A 24,129-nucleotide genomic window follows, 5' to 3' on the forward strand; every position below is an offset into this window, starting at 1 on the left:
TTTTACCGGGCATTGTTTTTTTCTGAATGAAAACCGTTCCCGAAAACCCGTTAACTTATCGCATCGATCAGGAAGGTCAGATTAGAATTTACGATTTGACAATATGGGTCACATCGGCGCAGCGGGCAGCGCGATGGCCATCAACGGGAAGGCAGGGGTTATTGTGCGTTGACAGGCGGGACGGCACGGGCAATCAGCAATTCATCGGGGAACACGATAATTAGTCCGCTGATCAATGCACCGCTGCCCGGGCGCTCCGCGTTACCGTCCAGTGGCGTGGCGTGCTTTGCGATATATCGATTGTTATGCCATTTAAACCCATAGAAAAGGATCGATAAACAGGGTGTTCGCAGCGAACACTTTATAATCGATTCTTAACCATAGGTTTAAATGGCAGAACAATCGATACATCGCAATTCACGCCACGCCACTGTTACCGTCCAGGTTTCTTCACTAAAATCATCGCCTGTGCGTTATTTACGGAAACCTCATCCACCAGGCTGATTATAGACTGATTTAGTGGCTGCGTCATCCGATATAATATCGAATCATTGGTTCGAATGTAAACAAACACATAACCTTGTTTCTGATTCGCGCTTTTGGCGCCATGGTGGTAAGATGCGTCCAAAAGTTTCTTGGAATCAAAATTTCTCGTGTTCAATGAGTCTTCAATTGATTCATGACCGATCAATGACAAAATTTTAATAAATTCACGCGATTAACTCGAGGTTATGTTGGTTTGTTTCGGTTTGAATCAAGAGTTCGATGTTATCGAATGACGTAGTCACTAAATCAGTGAATTGAAATCGATAGTAAAAAATATAAACAAAGAGGACAAAGAGAAAATGGAGCGATCCTTGACTGCCAGGCTAAGGAAACACATCGTATGAACATTCCAGAGTTGCAAAATTTCTTCGGATAAAGATGTATTTTTGATGAGAGATATGCGTATTTCACATTGAAATTTTCAGATATATTTTAGAATGAATTGCGTATGAAATATTCGGAAAATTTGGGGGGAAAATATTCATACTTTTTCCGGTAAATTCATTTTTCATCAAAAGAAATATGGCAACGCCTGATGGTTCTTACGGCGTTTTTTCTTAGCACGGCTGTATGCGTTAAAACGGGTGACTCCTATGGACAAAGGGTGGAAATGATGGAAAACTTGGGGTTACAGGGTCCTCGGTTGGTAACCAATAGTTTGGTCCATTTCTCGCCTCCTTTGGTCATTGCAATCACTCGTTTCCACCGGTAAAATTGCTCCATAATATGCTAGAACAAGTCAGATTGGGAATCCACCTCTGTGTGAATTTCGCCTGCTTTTCTACCCTTTCGTTAAAGTCTCCAAGATCATCCGTTCTTTTACTTAGTTCAGAGCTCTTCTCGAACTCTCTGTAGGCAGAGGTGCTTGCCGGTGACGTAGATAAAGGTCCAAGGGACGTGTTACATTTGGAAATGTGCGAAACAAACTACGCAAACTGAGCATTAAATGATGAATGCTCAACGTGACATTCTTGCGAATTTACTTTCAAAAAGTCCGCGAAGTCGAATACACCGCGCATTTGCAAGAGTCTCAATGAAGTAAACGGCTAGAACCAGTAATATGACGTGATTTTTCGACGAACTTCCAAAAATATCATTTACCACACTGCAAACCCAGGTAATTCCGTTTGTGACATTACGAACTTTCTGTCACCCGTTATGTCCAGACTCTTAAAAACATCTACAGTAAAAAATACTCTTGATTCAATCAGATTTAAGCTTAAATAAAGAACCAAGCCTCTTAATATGAGCAGACTCCTTTTGATTTAAGCTTAAATCTGCTTGAATCAAGAGTCCTTTTCCTTGTCAATGTTTTCAAGAGTCTGGACTCTAGATCCAATGTGTTTTTTTTTTTTTCCAGTGAAGTTTCATATTTCTTAGCAGCTGTCAATAGAATACTTTTTGTAAATTTCAAGCTATAAAGTTGATACTTTCGCCTGGATAAAAGAAAAAAAAGAGAGAAAATTTCGAAACATTGCAATGGAGATACGTGGTCTCGCATCTTGGCCATCGTGTTGTTGACCTGATTTGGAACTGTAGGGCTGTGCGCCTAAGCAAATTTACAACAAAATGTCGAACTCGATTTCTGGTCAACGGCCGAAGCTCGGATACCACGATTGTTCGGGCCCGCTTCCGTTTCCTCTCTCATCCGCGGATCCGGTCGGAAAATCGTCACTCCGCTTACGCAAGGGCATATCTTTACTTTCACATGAACCCCGGAAAGCATAGAGTTATACGGAAAAAGGGCTCACGTGGAAGTTGAAATACGCCCTTCCGTCGGAGAAGCGACGAAATGTGACAGTCTGCCAGGCGAGGTTTCGGCCGGAGGGAAAGCGATGGCCGGGGAAACGTACAATGGGTCAAAACCGAGGCCAAGGACACACCCGATTTTCAATCTACGGTCAGAACTAATCAACACCGTTTAAGCGACACTGAGAGCTGTAGGACTCATTATCGCAAGAAAATCATGGACTTTGCAGCGAGGCACTTTTTTTTTAAACTCATATATGCCCATTGGATCGTTAACGACCCATCGCAGTTTTTAACTTTGAGTGTTTGTGTAAATTAGGGAATTTCATGTGTTCAACACAGGAAAATCCATGTCTATGATACAGGCAAGCATATTTTATTTTTGTTGTGCCTCAACACGTGTTTACCTTGTCTATATAACGTCAAAAACAATAAGTAAGTTAAAAATCAATTAAAAAAAACTAGTTTTGGGCATATATAGGTAGACTCTATGCACTGAAATTATAAGCAGTGTAATCGAGTAAAAAAAAAATTGAATTTTGAAGTTAACTCTACTTTCAGCCAAATTATGGTCGATGGTCAACTTATTAAGCCGAAAATTGAATAAAATTCTTATGTTCTCTACCACGATTCAGGTAAAATTTTGCTTGATGATATGTGCCATTTATGATCTAAGATCAAATATACATCTAACAAAGAAAGACCCTAAAATTCGAATTAAAGTAGTCATGGTTAAAGATCAAAGTTTGGATGATGTCGGGTTTACAACAATATGTAAAGCTGCCTTTGTAACTTTGATCAAATGATGAAACCGATTTTACACTTATCGTACTTTCCCGCGTGATAAACGTAAGTAAGGCAGCCTTAACCTTAACTATCCAATTTTCCCTGGATAGAGAAGAATACACGGAACCATAAACTGTCTCAAACTCAGTTTTCTTGTAAAGTGGATCGAGACGACAATTAATAACTCGACGGTACAATTGAGTCAATTCATGAGCTTTTAAAATCTACTTGGTTTCATTTAAATATTTAAATAATTTCTTATGATGTGAAATAGCTTTGGTTACAAATTAAATAAAAGAAATGAAGCCAGGTTTAAACGTGCGACGCAACGTTTCGCGAAACACCATTGAGCATAACATCTGGATACCACTATTCGTGTTCAACGGTTGTCCTCATTGCATACCCAAAAATTGAAGGCGTTTTGGTACTTTTTCCCCGACAGCAATCAAGCTTCATTCAGGACCCCTAACAGAGTCTATTCCTTTAGAAGTATGTTCGGCGCTACTTGTATTGCAAGCAAAGATTATGTTTCATAGGTGTATTGCAAGCAAAGATCATGTTTCGTAGGTGTCGTCAAAAAGATGAAAAATAAGTGACAGGTTTGGTAATTACCTCTGAGGACATCAGCGGGGATAAGCCGCCTGAAGGTCTTTGGCCTTTCGTCTTCTTTTGAGTCATCTTTCTTGTCCTCAGCGAAGACGGCGACAGCCACGAAAGCGGCAGCTACCACGAATGCGTAAGCTTTCATTTTGCTGCAACAAAAGAAAAAACAAACGACATTAGAGAAAAACCTCTCCTTATTCTGCAAAATATTTCAAGATCAGGTATCATTGGTAAAAATAATGGATAAGTGAAAAGTCGGACACGTTTGAACTCGAAGTTAGTTCATCTATCTTTGGTAGTTTAATAGGACTAAACGATTGGACTATCCAAAAAATAATGGGTTACAGTTCTATGGTTACTACCTGTCGGTTTATTTATAGTATAAGAATTAGGTTAAATTTGTTTCTTCTTTATTTTATAAGATATACAATTATACTTTGCTGATTGGTTAATGCTTTGGTTGCGTTTGGTAGGTTCTGGTTCTTTCCTGTGAGTGAAAAATCCAAAAATGTCGCGACCGAAGCAAAAAACAACGTTAATAGCTCGGTTAAGAGTGAATTTCAGTAATTTTCGTCGCACAGATCTTGTATAGCGTGGAATTTTGAAGAGGAAATCTGTACCATAATAACTAAATTCGTATCTTGTCTTGTGTCCAAGAAAGAACGCAGTATGAACCTAAAGGCGTTGCCAAATTTCCTTTGGTGAAACAGGAATCCCTCGCTGAACATATACATATTTTTCTCTAAATTTATCGAATAATTGTTTTCGCAATATTTCACCAAACGTTTCTGAAAATTTCAAGTAAGAGTATTCATTATTTCCTCAATATTGGCTATGTTTACATGTTGAACCAATCGATATCGATACAATCTCACCTATTTGATGTATCGAGAACGATCTATACAGACAGGTACTGACTCTATTGGCAACCTGCAGCTCTCCGGCAAAAACTTTTACAAAACAAGCAGTCATCATGATGCAGTTTTGGGACTTTTTTTCGAAATCTGCTCTGAGTTTTTTTTTTTTTTTTTTTTTTTTTTTTTTTTTTTTCCTATACGTGAGACACCGGTTTCCTCCATCGGATTTGCTCATCACTCACCAAATCGAGCGGGAAACGGAGCGATTGCGCGGGACAGATCCGGCGGTGGGTTGCGCTCTCGTTGACTTTGAGTGCAACGGTCACGCAACGGTGCACTTCTGCTCGGGTTTCCCTGCGCTTTTCCGCCGGGGAAAGCATGGCGCACCCGATTAGCGGTTGCGACAGGAAAAGCCAACGCCCCGTTTCCGCTCGGCGGAGGATCCTTCCTTCGCCTCTTTCCGCCTTTCAAGGGTGAGTGGAAAATAAATCGGAGCCGATGATCGATTCCTTACTTGCATCTTTGAAGACTTCACTTTGCATCTTTGACTTTGACTTGAAAATCAAACTCTTCATACGAGACTTTCATTTATACTGCCGCGCTAAAGGAAAACGTCGTAAGAACATTCGAGAGTTGCCAAATTTTCTCCCATAAAATGTTTATTCTAAGAAAAGTTACCAATACTTTTTCTTGAAATTTTTACACAATTGGATCAAATTACGAAGGAAACTCTCTGAAAAATGGATAGAAAAATGTCCATAAATATTCCCATAAATTCGTGATTTTTCAAAGGGAATTTGGCATTGGAATTTGGAATTTTGTGCGAGCGGCAGTCAGTCTCGAAGAACTTATCTCATGCTTGCGCGTCGCAACTCCCGGTACGAGATGTGCGTATTTTATGATCTACCTCGCGGGAAAGCACGGGTTTTTTCTCGGCTCCGTTGCAACGGTGCACCTTTCTAATCCAACCCGCACCTCGCGTCGTTCCTGTGACGTAAGGGGCTATCTCGATTCCCGCGTGAGCCCAGAAAACTTGGATTTATATCTAAACCACGGCTCACGTGAAAATTGAGGTACGCCTCTACGTTAGAGGGGCGACGACTGAAGCCGACTTTCGCGAGGTTCCCTCGTCAATGAGTGCGGTTCACCATGCAAATTAGTTCCCGCTTACTTCCGAACCTCTGAATAATGAGTCTTTTCAAACTCTCCGGCGCGCAGTGGATCGAGTCAATGGGAGAAAACGGACAAAATTTGGAAACTTTAAACGCTTATAACTCAGTTTTTACAAAACTTTGAGCTCCTAAAAGTGATTTCATTGGTTTCCTCGTGAAATTTTCTTCCTCGAGGACCCTTTAAAATTCAAAATGTGACGAAATAAACATCAAAATTTGCAGTTTTAGTAAAAAATCTCATGTCCGACCTTTCTGATCGACTCGATCCACTGTGTGGCGGTGGTGAGCGGTGAACTCACGCATGGTGAGGGCGCAATGAGTTCCAGAGCCGCATTTATTGTCGCTCCAAAATAGAAAGAATAAATTTAAGGGACCCCGGCTTGACAATCTCACTCTGCCGTGCTAAGGAAAAACGCCGTATGAACCTTCAAGCGTTGCCAAATTTCCTTTGATAAAACGCGAATTTCCTGGTAAATTTATGAATATTTCGCTCTCAATTTTTCAGATAATTTAGTTCGCAATTTTACCTAAAGATTCTGAAAATGTAGGGGGAAAATATGCATAACTTTCCTAAAATATAAACATTTTACATATCCAAGGAAATTTGGCAGCTCTCGAATGTTCATACGGCGTTCTTCCTTAGCATAGCAGTACCTGAAAAGAAAGTCTCTCGGAGCTAGAGTCCAGACTCTCGAAAAATTCTTCCACTTTAAAAATGCTTTCCGACTCTTAAAAACCTAACCTAACCTAACGTTTGCACGTGTTACTTAGGCATTCTCTACCTTTCTGTTTTGCGTTAAAGTCTTCTGAATTCATAATTGCAGGATATATTCTAGTATTTCTACTAATGTGCAAACCATCCTTCAATAAAATTTTCTTATGGTAGTCTTAGAGGATGCATCTCTACCTTTCTGGTCTGCGTTTAAGTCTACTAACTTAATGATTGTACGGATGCTTTATGGGATACCTACTAACCTGCGACCATCCTTAAAAGACAACTTTATGGTCAAAGTAATTAGTATCCCCTTTGGAAAAGGATGTCTCAGCTCATGAGCAATAAGAATTCCCCGCCCAAGCATGAAAGAATAAAAATTACCGCAAAATTATCAAAGGTTTTCTTTTATGAGTATTTTTGCTTTATTTAGGGAAATCGCGTACGGTCCGGTGGAATTATCAGATTTCCTTCGAAATGTTCAGGTGGAAATCTCTGTAATGATTCAGATAATTTCTCACCAAATCCTCGAAGCGGCACGACTTTCCTAAATCGCACGCGAGAAATAATACGAAGAAATCGGACTAACGACCTGCTCGAGGTAAATGGCTCTTGACTCAGAAATTAGAGGTGTGATTCGTGGTTATAGACTGTGACGTAACAGAATATTGTAGGAAAAGGGCATTTAATTCGTTTAGTAAGGGAAAAATGACAAATATCTCACCCACTTTTTTGATTCTGAAAAGCGAATTAACACTGAAAATTCGGTTTAGAAAAACTTGAAGGGAAAAACTAATGCCTATGATCAGAAAGTATCAAATATTCGGAAAATTATTATTACTGAATCTCGATCAATATTCCTTTTCCACGCGTACGAGCAAAAGTTTGCACACTGAAAAACAAATATTGTAGTTTTTACCATACTCAGACACAGTGATGCATGTATGGTAATAAACACCCAGACTCTAAGGTAGCATTCACCATATTATGGTAAACACTAGAGCTCTGGTGAATATTACCGTCTTTCTGGTTATTTCACTAAATAGTATCACTGTGTAGAAGAACAAGTAGACTTATAATAAATGTTATCATAATTTTTTTTCAGTGCATATCTCGAAAATTATAATATCCATCCAGATTCCCCTCCCCCTTTCTTTTAATAAAGAGGAAAAGGCTGAGTGTTTTACTTGATTGCATGCCTCACCTCTTAACATTATCAAATTCTGTTTCAGCAGGATAAGATATGTCCTGTCTTACCTTTTAATCATTATGCAAATATTTTGTCACTACGGGCTGCAAGTCTTGCATAATAAAGTGCAAGCAATTCTGGGCGCAATCCGTTTGAATTGTTTCCGGGTTATGCTTCAGTTGCGTATAGCTCTTGACGGAACCGCTGTTGGTTCTCGCCGGAAATTTGCGGATAGAGCGAGAGCCGTTATAATTATTAACATTTTTTATTTCGGAATTGAATTTGTGTGAAATTACGTATGAAAATTATTTCTCAAATGTGATGTAAGACAGCCAGGCATAGCGATTTTGTAATGCTACAAATTTCAAGGAAGGAAAATTTCTATCCGGAATAGAGAAAACGAGGCAAGTTTGAAGTAAATAAAAAGGTCTTGAAGTTAGTAATTTGAATAACTTAGTTCAAAAGCCGTATCCACGATTGATCTTCAAACAGTTCATTTTCTTAGGAAACCTTATGGTCTAGTTAGTGATTCAGGAGAAGATCCTTGACGTCGCGATCGAATGAGGACCCTTTTAACAATTTAGCTGGCATAAGGACCAATAGTTTTATTTTAAAAATGAATCTTTGCAAGAGATTTTACTGATTTTTTACCGTAAGAAGTAAAAAATAAGGAAGAGAAAATTCTATGAGTTTGACAAATTTGACGTATTTCTGCCAAACGGAACTATGTGCATTACGACGTGAGTCCTGTTATGCATATATTCTTATTGGTCTCAGGGCTCATGACTTAATGCACATAGTTCCGTTTGGCAGGAAAACGTTCAATTATTATAAGACAAGCACACGAACCTACTTTAAAATTTTTCAAAACCAGCAAAAATATTTAGTTTTATGGATGCATATCATCGTGATTCTTCTCAAGAGTCTCAAAGGTTGATGATTATCTCTTAAGTTGTTGAATTATCAGCCGGGTCTCTGCTCTCCGCAAAAAAAGTCATCTGATGAAATGGCCCCCGTCAGAGCGGGGCTGAATTGCGGCTAGGATAGACCCGAAAGCCGTCATGATAATACTGCCATGCTAAGGAAGAACGCCGTATGAACATTCGGGAGTTGCCAAATTTCTCAGGATAAAAAATGTATTTTAGAGAAAAGTTATGGATATTTTTCCTTGGAATTTTCAGACATTTTAGATAAAATTTCTACCAATATTGTCAAAAAATTTCTGAGAAAATGATACATAATTTTCCCTGTAAATTCGTATCTTACTGGAGGAAATATGGCGATGTCTGGAGGTTTATACGGCGTTCTTCCTCAGAACGGCAGAATAACAGCGATGAGAGGCCTAGATCGATTGCGAAATCGACCAGTGGCGAAGCGAGAAAAATCGATTATCGATATTTCCCCACTTGAAGCTGTGGTAAAGAATCGATTATCGAGGCGTTCTTTGCGTGTTTATCGATCTTTTTCCATACGTTTAAAGGCAGATCAAGCGATATATCGCAAAGCACGCTACGCCACCGCGACCGGGACGCAGAGAAAAGAGAAGGAGGCGGAGTGATAATCCTACGGCCCGACGGGAAATGTCACGAGACTCCGAGTGAGAAAAGTGGCGGATTTGCGGGTGCTCGGTGTTGCAAGACATCCGCCCGGCCGAGTGGGCAGGCGGACTGCGCACGCGCTGTGCCATGCTCAATTAATGCGAACATAACCTCCGAGACAGCGGTGATTAGTAAAAAGCTACCGGCCACCTGCACCCGATACTTTCCCTCCCGGTTGTCAAGTCGCGCGAAGGTCAAACTTATAGCGGGGAACAGCCCCCTCCCCCCCCCCGGGGGCAGCTCAGCTCCTACGGGCCGATTATTGAAACTTATAGACAAAGCGATAGACAAGGATGACAAAAGGGATTTGGAGGGATCCTATTGGTAAAAGCAGGTGGTGGCGATGGACATACGAGGACATAGGAGGTGGTAATGGACTAACTAACGGCAACCCACTAAATTCCATCATTTTCTTCCTTAATCCATAAGAACCAACCATGTCAACCGATAGGATCGCTCCATACTCCCTATGTCTTCTTTGTCTATCAACCCTATGTCTTCAACCGCGTCTAACACGGAAAACACCAAAAAAATGTTGCTGCCGACTTTTAGATTCCAATATCAAAGTAAAATTGCCAAGCATTTTTAATAATCAGCATCCTCCCGCAAAATTAGTAAATTCATGCAAAAACTAAGTCAAATATATGTGTTTAACAAACAATAGGTCGTAACGATTGTGGGAATGCATTTTTCCGGACACTTTGAGTTCATAAGTTTGCTATTTTTTGGGCCTGAGAGCTATAGAATCTAACCCCCAAAATTACCGACAAGTCCGTGTAGGTACTCTATTTTAGAGCGACCGCTGCGCAGTCCAACCCCCGTCTCCTTCAAGACCTCTCTTATTTTCAGCTTGAATTTTATCTTTCAGCCAAAACAAAAAAAAAACCTGATTTTATCGATCAACACAGGAGTCTCAGCCAGCTGCGTCCAATTCAAAGGTTGTGGATGGAAGAGTTTACATGACTTCTTTACACGTGACATTCAAACTTGACAACAAAGATTGCTTCAGCACTCACTCAACAGTCTGCACCTATATTCTGAAACACGTTTTTTCCGGTATTGCAAGCACGAAGCGATGTTATCTTGTCAGTTTGAAGAACCGTCGAGAGGTGGGGAATTGCCGATGGTAAGCTCACACTTCAAGTTTTTTAAACCAAACAACATCACTACATTTCCACGTCACTAAATTTCTACTAGCAACGCGTATTTTCACGAGGAGACTGTGTCATTAATTTGTTTTGAGAAATGTACAATTACTCCTCAATGTGAGAGATCGCTGTTTCGTCAAAAATTGTGAAGTGACTTATGCTGTTTTTAAAAAAAACCATAAATGAGGTATTAGAAAGTCCCTATTTCAAAAAGTAGACCATAGGTGAAGGAGAAACTCGTCTAAATACACCGCTTTAGTCAGATACTTTGCGTCCTTTTAAAGGCTTTTTGGAGGCTTCTTGCACCCTCTTTATAAACTCTCCGCAAATTGTCATATGATGTGTTAGGTGGTTAAATTGTGCATATTATGAATTAAGAAGAAGTACTGATTGTAAAATATTTTTAAAACTCGTCGATATCTGGTGATAAATAGTTTTGGCCAGCTTTTCAGGTCCAATACCACAGTGTGCGCCGCTAGTCTCTGGAAAACAATAGAAAATAGTAGTTGCGTACGTTGCCAGCGAGCGCGCTGCGAGCGCATCTGTTTCAGTTACCTAGCATCGAGTCGGGCCTCTAACTTTCTATTCTCTCTGACATAACCTTAAACCTTCAACCCCAGAGCCGCAAACAGCTGACGCTTGACGATGCTGCGCCGAGAAAATGAACCAATCACAAAATAGCACAGTAATACGTCACTAAAATGAAGAGATCACGTGACTGTTCGTGATTTTTTCGAATCAATCTGAAACTACAACCTCGAATATGAGGCATTTAAGCATAACGAAGCCCCAAAATAGTTTAACCAGGTAATACTTCCGTGCGAGATTGTTATGCTTAAAAGCAAAACATTTCACGAAAACTTTTACGAATACCAGATGCAGAAAAAAAATCCAATTTTCCCGGGTGTACCAGAATGGCGTCATTACCCATAAGGCAAAAGGCATGTAGTATAGTACATGTTACATCGGGGGAGTCGAACGGTTGGAAAGGGCGCATCTGGTACCCAGAAGCGCCCAATTGCTTGGGTCTTGTGATCTTACGATCTTAGAATGGAGTGACGTTCTTTTTGTGAAAAAATACTCAATTTTATCTCATTCTGCGCCCGTTTGTCGCGTACTAGAGTCAGCGGCGTAGCGTGCTTTGCGATATATCGATTCATGTTCATTTATACCTATGGAATATGATCGATAAATTGGGTGTTCGCAACGAACACCTCAATATCGATTCTTTATCATTGCTTTTATGGGGAAATATCGTTAATCGATCATTCACTCCTCGCCACTGATTAGAGTGTGTAGTCGAACTTTGTTTCATAACCTTACACGCGAAAAGCAATATTTATACAGTCGCAGTTATAAATTAGAAACTTGTAGAACAAGGTATCAGATACGTCTTTTTTCTAGAGATTTTGAGCGAGAAGAGTCTCTGTTGAAGAGTTGTCGTGATTAGAATAATCTACAACAACAGATATGGAAGACACCGATACAAAGTATACACCCAGTTCTGTTTAAGCCTCTTAATTGCAATGCCACTGCTAATTGGAAAATACCTAAAAAATTAGAGTATAATTGGCGGATTTCCACACAGTGCTTGGTAACGCTGGCATGTGCGCACTTTTTTACTGACCACGCACACTAGATGGGTCCTGAATATTATCGTCTAAAAAATTCTAGCCTTGATTTTTACACCAGAAATAGAGTATTATTATTTCATTCCTCATAATTAAGAATGCTGACTGATCAAAATAAATGTCAGTTTAAACATCACGAGTAGTTTAAAATAGTCGCATTTAAACATGTAATTTATTTAGGACTTCTGAGATGATAAGATTCCGATCTATAACTACGAACAAATTAATGGAATTTTTAAACTAATACGATCAGCAAAAATTCTTACACGCGGGAAAGACGTGTGAAAATGGCATTTTATAATCGTTCTCACTAGCACTATTATAGACGTACAAGAACAACGTATATTCCATTGAATTCACCTGTATAGTATCTACCGCTGGGATATGAACAATCAAAGTATCACTTCAGCGCAATTATTCGTTCAGTTAAGATGAATGCGTTGAATTTATCCTACACGGGGGAAAATTTGTTTTGATTTTTGATGCACTGTATCGCGTATAATGTTCATAATCCGCTTTATCTATTAGTAATTCGAGTAAAAATTTAAAACATCCTGCGCATCAGGTGTTGAGAGGATTATTCAATTATCTCTTTCACGTCACGTGACGATAATCCAATTGGTCTAAGAAAAAAACGCTTGTTGTCAAATTCAAACCAAAATTTTGAAAAAGTTTCGCAACAGAAGGTAAATGAAACACACATTGAGATTTCAAATAAAAGTTCTGGAATCCAAAAATTATCAAGTGGACCGCATGGATCAGAATTGAATCTAGCCATATCAGCTATTGTCAAATTTAATCGCCCAATTTAAGTTTTTACATGGAAACGGTTCTGCGGTTCTTTGTGCAAATGTCAATGAATTTTCTGCATAGTGCGAAGCAAATTCCTTACAATTGTCAAAGGAATCCGCATAGACATTCTCTTTTAACAAATTGAATTGCTCCGTTAAATTGGCAATAGCTGCGGGCTAATTCTTGAAAGTGATAGACAAAGCGGTAGACAAACAAGACTAGAAGGATATGGAGGGATCCTATTGACAATGGATAAAAGGACGTAGGTAATAGACTAACTGACGGCACCCCACGAGAGACCCGATAGCTAGTCCATCATTTACCTCCTTAGTCAATAAAACCATCCATTCAAAAAAAAAAAAAGGATCGCTCCATACTTCCTATGTCTTCTTTGTCCACGGAAAAAAAGTGTCAGGGGTTATCCCCTAAAATTGTGGTACTACACCAATTTGTTAGATGATATGGACATTTCCAATTAATTTTGGTAGCACCGCAACTCAAGTGGGGTAGTACCGCAGCATTTGGGTTAGTAGCCTCATTTATCGGGATAATACCACAATTAATTGGGATACTACCACAATTAATCGGGGTATTACCACAATTAATTGGGAATGTCTATATCGTCCAACAGTTGGGACTTAACCCATACCTCTTTTTTTCCGTGTCTATAGCTTTGTCTATTAATCTCAACAATCACCCCGCTGATGTGGCTTGGTTTATTTCTACTAACTCGGTCCAACTGATCGATTGACTATCAAACCGTTTTCCAAGATACTGGATGGAGTGGAGAACTACTGTGATCAGGTCGCCATGTCATCCTTCCCAAGCAGCATTTTTCAACGAAAAAATCGCGATTTATTGCGATTTTATTGGCGATAAAATCGCTAGAATCAGCAACATCTGAGCTATTATCCTCGATCCTATCGAAATAAAATTGCAATTTTATCGCCCGGCAATTTATCGCGATATCATCGAGACAAATATTGCAATATATGGCGATTTAATTTCGATTCTGTCGTAGAAAATTGATCGTGATTTTATCGAACCAAAAATTGCGATGAATAGCAATTTGATCGCTATAAATCGCAATTTTTACTTCGCAAATATTGCGATAAATTGATACCGATATAATCGTGATAACCGACCGATAAAATCGCAATATATCGCGATCTCTGCTACTTGGGTTCCCGCGGACTAATTCCAAAGCGCAAAAGCGGCAACACTGTCGCAAAAATTATTTGACGCGGGACAAACTGGAGGACCGAGGATTCCAAAATAAACATGCACTTCCTAATGCTTTTGCATAAATTTGCGCGAGCAATTAGCAAACTCGGTGGGCGCCGATGAGTCACCGGTTCGCGGACTGTTTTTGCGAGTCACCAAACTTTCACCGGTAGATGGATCCTCGCCTCGTGCGATGTCACCGATTTTGTGTCGAAATCCGCCCGCATCACGTCGGATCTCGGGTGGATTCTCGATCCATCAACAACGCCGCGGTAAGACATAACAACCGACAGGTTCGTAATAAGCTTAAATTTATGATTAGTTTTGTAATAGGATTATCGTCTCGCCCACAAATCGCTGTGAGGCGCGTTGTTCAATTGTGGCACTCACTGGAAAAAAAAAAAAACATTGGATCTGGAGTGCAGACTCTTGGAAACGTCGACAAGAAAACATACTCTTGATTCAATCGGATTTTTGCTTATATCAAGAACCAAGCCTCTCAATTTGAGCGGATTTCCTTTTGATTTCGGCAAAAATCTGATTGAATCAAGAGTATTTTTTCTTGTCGACGTTTCCAAGAGTCTGGACGCTAGATCCAATGTGTTTTTTTTTCCAGTGCTTGTGACGCTGGAAAAGACACACTATGACACAGTCGACTTCACTGAAAAAAAAAGAATCTTAAAGTTGCCGCCAGGAAGTATTTCTTCTTAAATCAAGAATTTTGCTGGTTTATATAAGCTACTTTTTTGCTTAACCCAAGACCCCTCCCCCCCTTAACCTCCCTTTTTTTTCTTGAATCAAGAAGAAGTCAGCTTAAAGCAAGATAAAAAAATTCTTGGCGGCAAATTCAAGAATTATCATGCTTGATCCAAGCCATTTTTTTCCCCCAAAATTTCGGAAAGTAAATCGCCTTCGCTGAATTTTGGCATCAGTTATGAACTAAATCTCATGAAAATTTGTACCCCCCGTGCTTTCATGCCCTGAATTCATAAATGATAAAAAAAAAAAAAAATTGAAATCTCAATTTAAAGAGGGGGTTTGGGGGTGTTTCGGCTCTTGCAGTCCGGCCGTTTAACCCTCAATCACCCTGTATATCCTCAAAATCGAACACCAATGCTTTTTAAGTCGTCATTTCTCTGCCCGCTGTCAATTGAAGCCAATACAGCAATGTACCGTCTCAATCAAATGACTCACAACCACCCAAAATAATAGAGAAGCGGTAACATGCAACGTGCATCATTCAGAATTTTGTCCTTCCCAATCAGCACGTTGCACGAGGTGGTTATTAGTTCACGCACCCGGTTGAACGATGAGCAAAAAAATATGCGATTTTCGTCCGCATATAGCACAGGAAATCTCCGTTGGTTTTAAGGAGTCTAGCAACTTAGCATAGTAAGTAATTTACGTTTGACAGCGTGTGCGTGGGAAATAATTCGTCGATTCACACGCGTGAATCAAAATTTACATGTAACTCGAAACTCAGTAGGTCACAACTTTTCCTCTGCAGTTCGGTAGCCTTCGAGGATGATTATTCGCTTCCATACCTCGAACTTGATGCTACTGGTTGTCTCACACACACTCTCTCCTGACTATGGTATTATCCAATGAATGTTAGGATTAGGAGCCGTATTTGGACGTATTTCTGCCAAACGGAACTATGTGCATTGTGACGTGAGCCCTGTTATGCATGTATTCTTATGGATTTCGAGGCTCATGTCTAAATGCACATAGTTCCGTTCGGAAGAAATACGTCCATTTCATAGTCGTTCCTAGAACAGTTCCTTTCCTTTAGCAGTCCCATGTTGTTTACATTCTAATTAAGAGAGATTTAAGGACAGCCTCGTCATTGCATCATGAAAAGGACTTTTTTTTAACATGTCTGGAGTAAAATTACGTGATTTTTAGGGTTTTTGAAAAAATGTTCTTAAAATCCATAATTATCAATTTCGAAATCAACTATTGAATCTTCACTGTGGATGTAACTGTGTGTTCACTGTGTGTGTGTAATGTAACTACACATTGGTAAAAAAAAGTCTCTTTGATTCAGAGTCCAGACTCTTAAATGATTTGACAAGAAAAAATACGCTTAATTCAATCAGATTTTTGTTTGAATCAGAAGGAAATCCGCTTGAAATGAGAGTCTTGGCTCTCGATTCAAGCAAAAATACCATTGAATCTAGAATATTTTTCCTTGTCCAATTTTTTAAGAGCCAGGACTCTGGATCCAAGAGTTATTCTCTACTGTATCTCGAGTGAAGTTGCATACCTCTTGTTTATTTAGTTTAAATGTCGGTACGTGTGGGTAACGTTGCATGGTGGCAACGATCATGGTGTCAACAAACCAAAAATCTGATCATGGAGTCAACGATTGTTGACGTCGTGATCAGGCAGTAAAACGCAAAAATGGGCCCTGAGCATGGTGTCAACGATCACGGTGTCAACAAACAGAAAAATATCTTCCTTGTGAGTAAAATTAAAAAATTAAGTGTACAGGAGAGGTCTGGGTCACGTATAGTTGGATTAGGTTAGTTTAGGTCAGGTAAGGTTAGGTTAGGTTAGGTTAGGTTAGGTTAGGTTAGGTTAGGTTAGGTTAGGTTAGGTTAGGTTAGAGTGAATAACACAAGAAAAACAAGACTTGAGATTTAAAAGGTGTTATTGAGGCAAGTTTTAAGTTTCGTTGACGTCGTGATCGTTGACACCGTGATCATTTTTCATGAGGGTCAGAATTTTTTATTTTTGGATGATCATGGTGTCAACAAAAACTTAGAAAAACTGTTTGTTGACACCATGATCGTTGACTAAGTGTGCCGTTTCCTTTCGATAAATACGTCCAGAATACATCACTGTCTGATCGGATGGCCCGTATTCCACACGGTAAACAGCAACATCAAAGGCGATCAGAGCATTGTGGTGACCGGCTTGTTGCGTAACATTATTCTTGTCATATGAACGAGAGAAAGTCCAATACATCGTTGGCAAGAAGTGCAAAAGCTGCCTGATTTTAGTTCAAGAACTAAGAGGGAAATTAAAACAATCAGTCTCCGTCCAGACCTGACAACGATGTCGCTTGACCAACCCGCACCAGATGTGACAGAAAATTATTCCATCGGGTTCTTGTTCCTCTGCCAAGCTCTTCTCATTTCGATCTCTTTAATGTCAAACAAAACCGAATTTCTGATCAGCTCGATACAAAAAATCTGCCCTCGCTTCAGCTGGCGGAAAGAATTCGACCGGTAGAAACATACATTGAGGATCAGAGGGTACAATATACGTAAGATTTGTCTAATAATTTCTATCTACTCCAAGCAGTAACCTTGGATAAAATCACAATACTAGTGATGTTCCATTAACATATTATTTACATGTATATATTTATATGTTTTTATTTATATGGGCATGAAACTTCAGAATTCAAAAATATGAAATTAAAAGAAATGATTAAAAAAATAATTTTGTAAGATCGTCAAGGATTAGGAACCAAGTATCCTTTATGTCAGTTTTAAGCGCTGAATGCTCTTCAGTGTTTTAGCACTTTGTCGACAACTACCGAACATTGTCTAAATGGTTGAACTCAAACACAGAATGTGCTCAGTCTACAAAATGTATTAATTTGTATAAAATTTCTGGAACAAAAATTCTGACGGCAAATTGTACGACTGAAGTGTCAAAAGTGCATGGCCTGCATCGTATAGGCTTCATCGCTGTGACTGTGAGTTCTCTTGTGAGAGGAACACGTCAAACGAGTAAAAATAAATCAGTCGTTTTCAAAAGAGAATAGGTCCATTCCTCGATGCGTCTTAGTCAGTATGTCCTTTTATACAAGCCAAGGCTCATGAAAAAATGGACGTGTTTGCTTTTGAAAACAACTGATTTAAATAGGATCGAGAGAGATGAAAGGAAGTGACGAAGAACCACGGAAGGGGGCAAGACATGAAAGAAACGCCGAGGAAGCTGATAGTAAAATGTAAAACAGACACATATTCACCAAGCATAGGTGAAGGCTGTGCAGATAGTCAGTGTGGAACATGGGACACAAGAAAGCAGTCAATGAAGGGTATTTGGATGCTAACGAGAATATTAGCTTCGTCAACATTCACTCGACGGGCATAAAATCTCTATAACACATGTCCGAACGCTACTCATTGTTATTGGAACTGCACTTATTAACATATTGAGCCCACGCGGTTTAAACGCCGTTGTTCAGTTGTTCACTGTATGCGATTACAAGGAGCTTGGTTCCTGTTGTCAGCCTCTGCTCTACTTATCAATGTAGCTATCTTTCGGATCAAGATTGCTCTAATTGGCGTGCGATCTCGTTGGCGGAGGAGATACTGCGTTTGACAATTTCCACGTTCAAATTAGCCCTGTTCTGGCCGACTTGGATCTTGTAGACCCGAGGCTTGCTGTAATTGGATTAAAGCAAGCAATGGAATCATACATAAATGGGAAGTGTAAGAAAAGGAAACAAAGAAGAGGGAGAAAAAGAAGAAGAAAAAAGAAACTCGTTTGATAATTTAGGACCCTCAATTTTGTCAGATGGGGTTGTTTTAAAAATTGTACGTGAAAGAAGAAGCGCAAAAATAGCGAAGGAAAATGAAATAGAATTGAAGAGAATCGGAATAAGGATAACGCTAAGTGAAATAGTGGAATAAGAGGATAGAGAAAAGGAGGAAGAAATGCACGAGGGAAAAAGTCTAGCCTCTTCTTCCTCTTTTATCTCATACTTCTTCCAAATATTCTTCATCATCATAATCTTCTTTCCTTTTTTGTCATCTTCCTCTCCTACTTGCTTTACCCCTCCTCTTTTGTTTCACCCTTCTTCTCCTTAGTTGCCTCTTATGACTTATTGATGTCACTTTGTTTGCCTCTGAGGAACAATTTTCAATTTAAGATTTTGATTCAGCGCGATAAAAGAATGTAACATCAAACATTCTCGTGTCAAGATACTGAACTATATACATTCTGCAATTAGGAACTGCAATTCAGTTTAAAAAAAAAAAAAAAAAAAAAAAAAAAAAAAAAAAACTTTTATGCTATTAGTTTCCCTAAGTAGATAGGTGATTTTACGGATGAGCCAGAAATAGTAGTTCCTTATGGCAAAATGTAGTCCAAATATATTATTGTCTTTAAGCCCTCGTAAAGTCACTGAAACATGAATTTTCACCCTCCTACGGCTCAAGGGCGAAGCGACTAGTGTGCGCGGGAGCCGAACCAAGCGGTCAGCGTCGAAGCTATTAAAAAATATTTGCAGCTATTTCTTAACCTCGGCTGTCATATCCGCTGCATGCAATCCGTTTTCGATCCCGCTAATCAAGGTTCACAGAAGGACACGCTGATTTACGGCCAATCAAAATCGATTTTATTGTTGCGGTGGGTGTTTGGCAGTCAGGCTCGCGGTCCAGTCACGTGGTGCGTGGTACGGTTAGGATCTTGAGATTGTAAATGGAAAGGTTCACTGGAAAAAAAAAACACATTGGATCTAGAGTCCAGACTCTTAAAAACATCGACAAGGAAATATACTCTTGATTCAATCAGATCTAAGCTTAAATCAAGAACCAAGTCTCTTAATTTGGGCGGATTTCCTTTTGATTTAAGCTTAAATCTGCTTGAATCAAGAGTCTTTTTTCTTCTCAATGTTTTCAAGAGTCTGAACTCTAGATCCAATGTGTTTTTTTTCCAGTGGTGACAAAGAGTGAAACAATTTTGAATCCCCATCAAGCAAAATAAACGACGATATATAAAGGGTATTTCCTGGTGTTCGATGTTTTATGAACAGGAACCGAATTTAGCCAGCAAAATTGTATTTGAGGTGAATTTACACCAGCAGTCAACAAGCATCTAAATAACGAGCATACTTTCCTTAACACTGATTTCAACTCTAGACTCCACCCGAAAATAGAAAGATAACGCAGAAAAGCCAAAATAATTTCCTTGAAAATGCAAAGTAAAGCTGAGAGTATCAAAACGGGAGCTGAGGGAAAAGTTGCATTTGTTAAACTGTATTGAAAAGTGCAGTTTTGCGATCGGACACTTCCAATTTTTATTCGGGATTTCCAAGTGGGATACGCAAGTCATACACCAAAATTCACTAAACAATTGTAGGGATGGAGCTTCAGGCGATCATCTTTAAAATGAGAATTAAAAGACGATTGCTTGCACAAAAACACATTGGATCTAGAGTCCAGACTCTTACAAACATCGACAAGATAAAGTACTCTTGATTCAATCAGAATCTAGCTTAAATCAAGAATCAAGCCTCTTAATTTAAGCGGAGTTTTAATTCAAGTAAAAATCCGATAGAATCAAGAGTATTTTTTCTTGTCAATGTTTTCAAGAGTCTGGACTCTGGATTCAATGTTTTTTTTTCTCCAGTGTGGTTTCTATTTGGAATTATCGTAAAGGAGTTTCATTCAAATCTACTAAATAGCACTCCAATTAACGCCTTTGTGAAGAGATCGAGAAATGTTTTGACCAAATGCAAATTCAAACAAGACATTTCATTCTTGAAACATGAGAGGTCGAAGTGACTCTTTTTTCAAAATAACACCTAAGAGGCGTGGGATCTCATTTAAAGATAATGGTGTCAAAAGATAGCGCCTGGCGAGTGGGCATGATAGGATATAATAGACGAAGACCATGAATTGCGGTCTTAGTGGTCGAGACACTGTTTCAATGCATCGGTCAACAAGTGTTTGCATTTTACATCTATAGACCCGATTTGCTTACAGAGTATGAGTGTCAAGGTTGGTGGATGTAGATCATAGAATTGCCAAGACCTCCTACGATCAGCCTCCTAGAGAGTGTCACATTTTGACCTCAGTTACGCGATGTTGTTTTAAGGATTATTATCTGTAATTCTACACCTATAGTGATACGAACCCGCGGGCTCACTTTCAATTTCAAAAGAAAAAAAAAAGTCAAAGAATGAACAAAACACGCAAAGAAGAAGGCAAAAACTCAGATTAGATGGGGAGGAAATTCGCTCATCTCAAAGGCCTCACTATAACTTCTTATTACAGAAACCAAGAACATTGGAGAAGGAAATATTGTGTTCAATATGATGAATGTCAATTCGTATGTATAAAACGGTTTGAGGGATGGAGTGATTGAGAAATACTATATTTTTTACAAAGGAAAAAAGATCTGTAATCTCTGATGTTGTAGTGTGCAATTTGTTTGAATTTTACGGTAAAAAAAAGAGGTAGCTTTAGTCAACAAAGAGACTCAAACGCATGGATAGAAAAGCAAGCGAATTGCTACAGTTGTCTGTCTCTTTGCTTTTAGACCCTATTGCAATAAAACTTTTAATCCTAGCAATTGTTGTAAGGAAAAGAAGAAAAAGAGAAAAGTAAGAAGAAGAAGGGGAGAGGAGAAACGAATAAGAGAAGGAAGATAAATAAGAAACAGAGGCAAAGCAGAGGAGGAAGAAGAAACAGAGGATACCTAAGAGGAAGCAGATTTACTTTTCCTCGTCATGTTCTCCCTATTATCATTTTCTATTATTTTTTGCCTCTTTTTCTTCTTCCTTGTCTTAGTCTCTCAATTTAGAGGACGTCGAAAACTTGAGTCAAAAAGACCCGAGTCCGTCAGACTAGAGCTAACAAGAGGAAGGCACGCGGAGAACTACACGAGGAAGAGGCTTCAAAATCAACATTGGACATGATCAGACACAAATGGAGCTGGAGGTAATTGGGTGATCCACAGCGGCAGGGGGTTGGGTCGGGTCGGGTCGGGGCCCATAAAACAAAGGGTCAAGCGTCGAGACGCTGTCGGCGGGGCGTCGGGACGCTAGGGAGCTTTGGGTTCCAGCTGTTTCGTAATGACCTTCGACACTGCCGATCACGTTGTCTTGGCTCCTTTCCAAGGCTCCGACCCGGCGTCCGTCGCGACACCTTTCGGGCTTACCAACGAGTCCCCGAAGGTGCCGCAGCTGCCTCCTGCCGCGAATTAATAAACCAATTCCTTTGCGACGTTGCCGATTTTGGCGAAATCAACTTGTGTGGGTCACTTGGACCCCGAAGAAACAGCCAAGAGAAGAAAAAGAGGAGATAGAAAAGAAAGGGCAAGGATACAAAGGACAAGAAGAGGAAAATGCAGTTCTTTCTCTTTTCTTCTTTTTCTTCTTCTTCCTCGTTTCTTCTTCCTCCTCCTTATTTTCTTCTTCTTCCTCCTCCTCTCTTTCTTCTTGCTCTTCTCTTCCTCTTATTTTTCTCCTTCCCTTCTTCTCCTTCATTCTCTCCCTCTTTTCCTTTTTCTTCGTCTTATTCTCCTTCCTCTTGTCTTCCTTTTATCTTTCTTCTTCCTCTTCTTTCTCTTCTCCGTCTCTTTCTTTCCTCCTATCCTTCTCCTCATCCTCTTCTTTTTTTACTCCTCCTCCCTCTCTTTCTATCAATATCCAATATTAGTCAAATCTCATAATCATTTATATGTATGTATGTGTAAAGCCGCTTTTATAGCGCTCTTCGGCGCTCTACGACCCCTAACCGCCCAGTCCCTATCCTCCCAAAGCCTCTCAGGGAGTTGACAAACCTCATTTCTTCTAAAACTCCCTGTCACCACCCTTTCACTGGCGTCCCCTTCGTCTCCTCCCAGGAGGAACCCAATCAAACAACTTCTTTGGCAGCCTTTCGTCCGTGTGCAACATTGAGAGGCCAAGGTCGGTTTGGCAACGTCGCTCCAGTCATCCACCTCCGCGCGGGACACCACTTCCGCTGACTTACGTAACCTCGGACTTTTCGAACAAAGGCTAACTTTTCGGCCGAGACAGTTTGCGATTGGCCGATTTAGTTCCCATGTTGCGATGCTCGCACAAAAGAACCAATGAGGAAGAGTTGCCGAAAGTTGGCAGGTATCAGCACTCCGGAAGGGTATTGTACTTCTTTGGGAGGAAGATAATACGTAACTTCAGCGATTTGTCCCCACCCCATACCGAATAATGTAAAGCGTGTTATTTTAGCATCCGTGCTAAGGAAAAACGCGGTATGAGCCTCCAGACGTTGCCAAATTTCCTTTGACAAATCACGAATTCGTGGGAAAATGTGTAAGTATTTTCTTCCGATTTTTCGGAGACTTTTGTTCCTAATTTGATCTAAAGCTCGAAATTGGCTCCCTCAGTCTCGCGTTTGCTTTGAATTAACAGTGACCAGACCTAGAGTTAGAATTAGAGGTAGTTCCTACATTCAAATTGCTCAGGATGTCAAATAATGTTATTCTCTCCAAAAAAAGAATATCCTCATCCTGTCTGTTTACTCGGTTATTGGACATAATGGCACCTACGACAATGGAGGTGAAATTCGTCCCAATAAATACATTTCCCAACAGAAAACATTGCTAGGAATGAAATGTATTAATATTGAAGCGATACGGTGTCTAAGATTGAGAAATGCTTCAATGTGCATCACAAAATTTCAAAATTTCCGATTACTTACATTTGATTATTTTTGAACAAGCAAAATATTTCTTTGACACTTTCTGAGGATATTCTTGAGGATGCGAGAAAATGTGTTTATTTAAAAAAATGGGTGTACAAGCAAATATTTGCAACATCGTAGCCGATTATGCACATTTTCCGATTTCATCCATCGGATACTTTTATTTCTCTTCAATTAACATTCAGAAGCGTTCTTGCATCCACATCCTGAAGGAAAGGAGAGGGGAGGAGAGGAGACAAAAATAATTATCGAGAGCAAATGAAATCTGCCCAGGGCATTTATCCATCGATAGATAAGGTTATCCTTTCCTTCGGGACCACTGTAAAAACGCTCGAGTGAGATCAAAGCGAGATAATCACAAAATTAGGAGTATAAATCACCCAAGGAACCGTTTTGCCACGAGTCATCTGATACAGATCGCAAAGCTGCACGTACAGAATCCGATGTAGCTTCTGGTTATAACTCACCGGCGCGAGTTAGCTCGCTGTTGCCACATCGAACACCAAATTGGATATTTCTCACGGCTAACTGGAGTCTTTCCGGTTCGATCTGGCATGATGAGCGATGCTCGGACTAGGAACAGACTCCGCGTACAGCGGGCAGGCCGCGTCAAGCCGAGTGTGCCGGCGATCAGCGAAAGTTCACTCGCACATTAAACTTTCGCCTAGCTTTAATAAACTTTTCCCGGTCT

General features: G+C 39.8%; 1 protein-coding gene across 1 annotated transcript in view; it reads right to left on the bottom strand.

Moving 5' to 3' along the window:
* LOC109044606 (uncharacterized) overlaps positions 1–24,129 on the bottom strand; it is a 37,351-nt gene that overhangs the window by 6,910 nt on the left and 6,312 nt on the right. Inside the window, exon 2 of the mRNA XM_019062428.2 lies at positions 3,694–3,833. Within this exon, the coding sequence (XP_018917973.1) occupies positions 3,694–3,829 (136 nt within the window). The 5' untranslated portion in view covers positions 3,830–3,833. The remainder of the gene's footprint in view (positions 1–3,693; positions 3,834–24,129) is intronic.

Source organism: Bemisia tabaci, chromosome 10, assembly GCF_918797505.1.
Source record: "Bemisia tabaci chromosome 10, PGI_BMITA_v3".
Classification (NCBI taxonomy): domain Eukaryota; kingdom Metazoa; phylum Arthropoda; class Insecta; order Hemiptera; family Aleyrodidae; genus Bemisia; species Bemisia tabaci.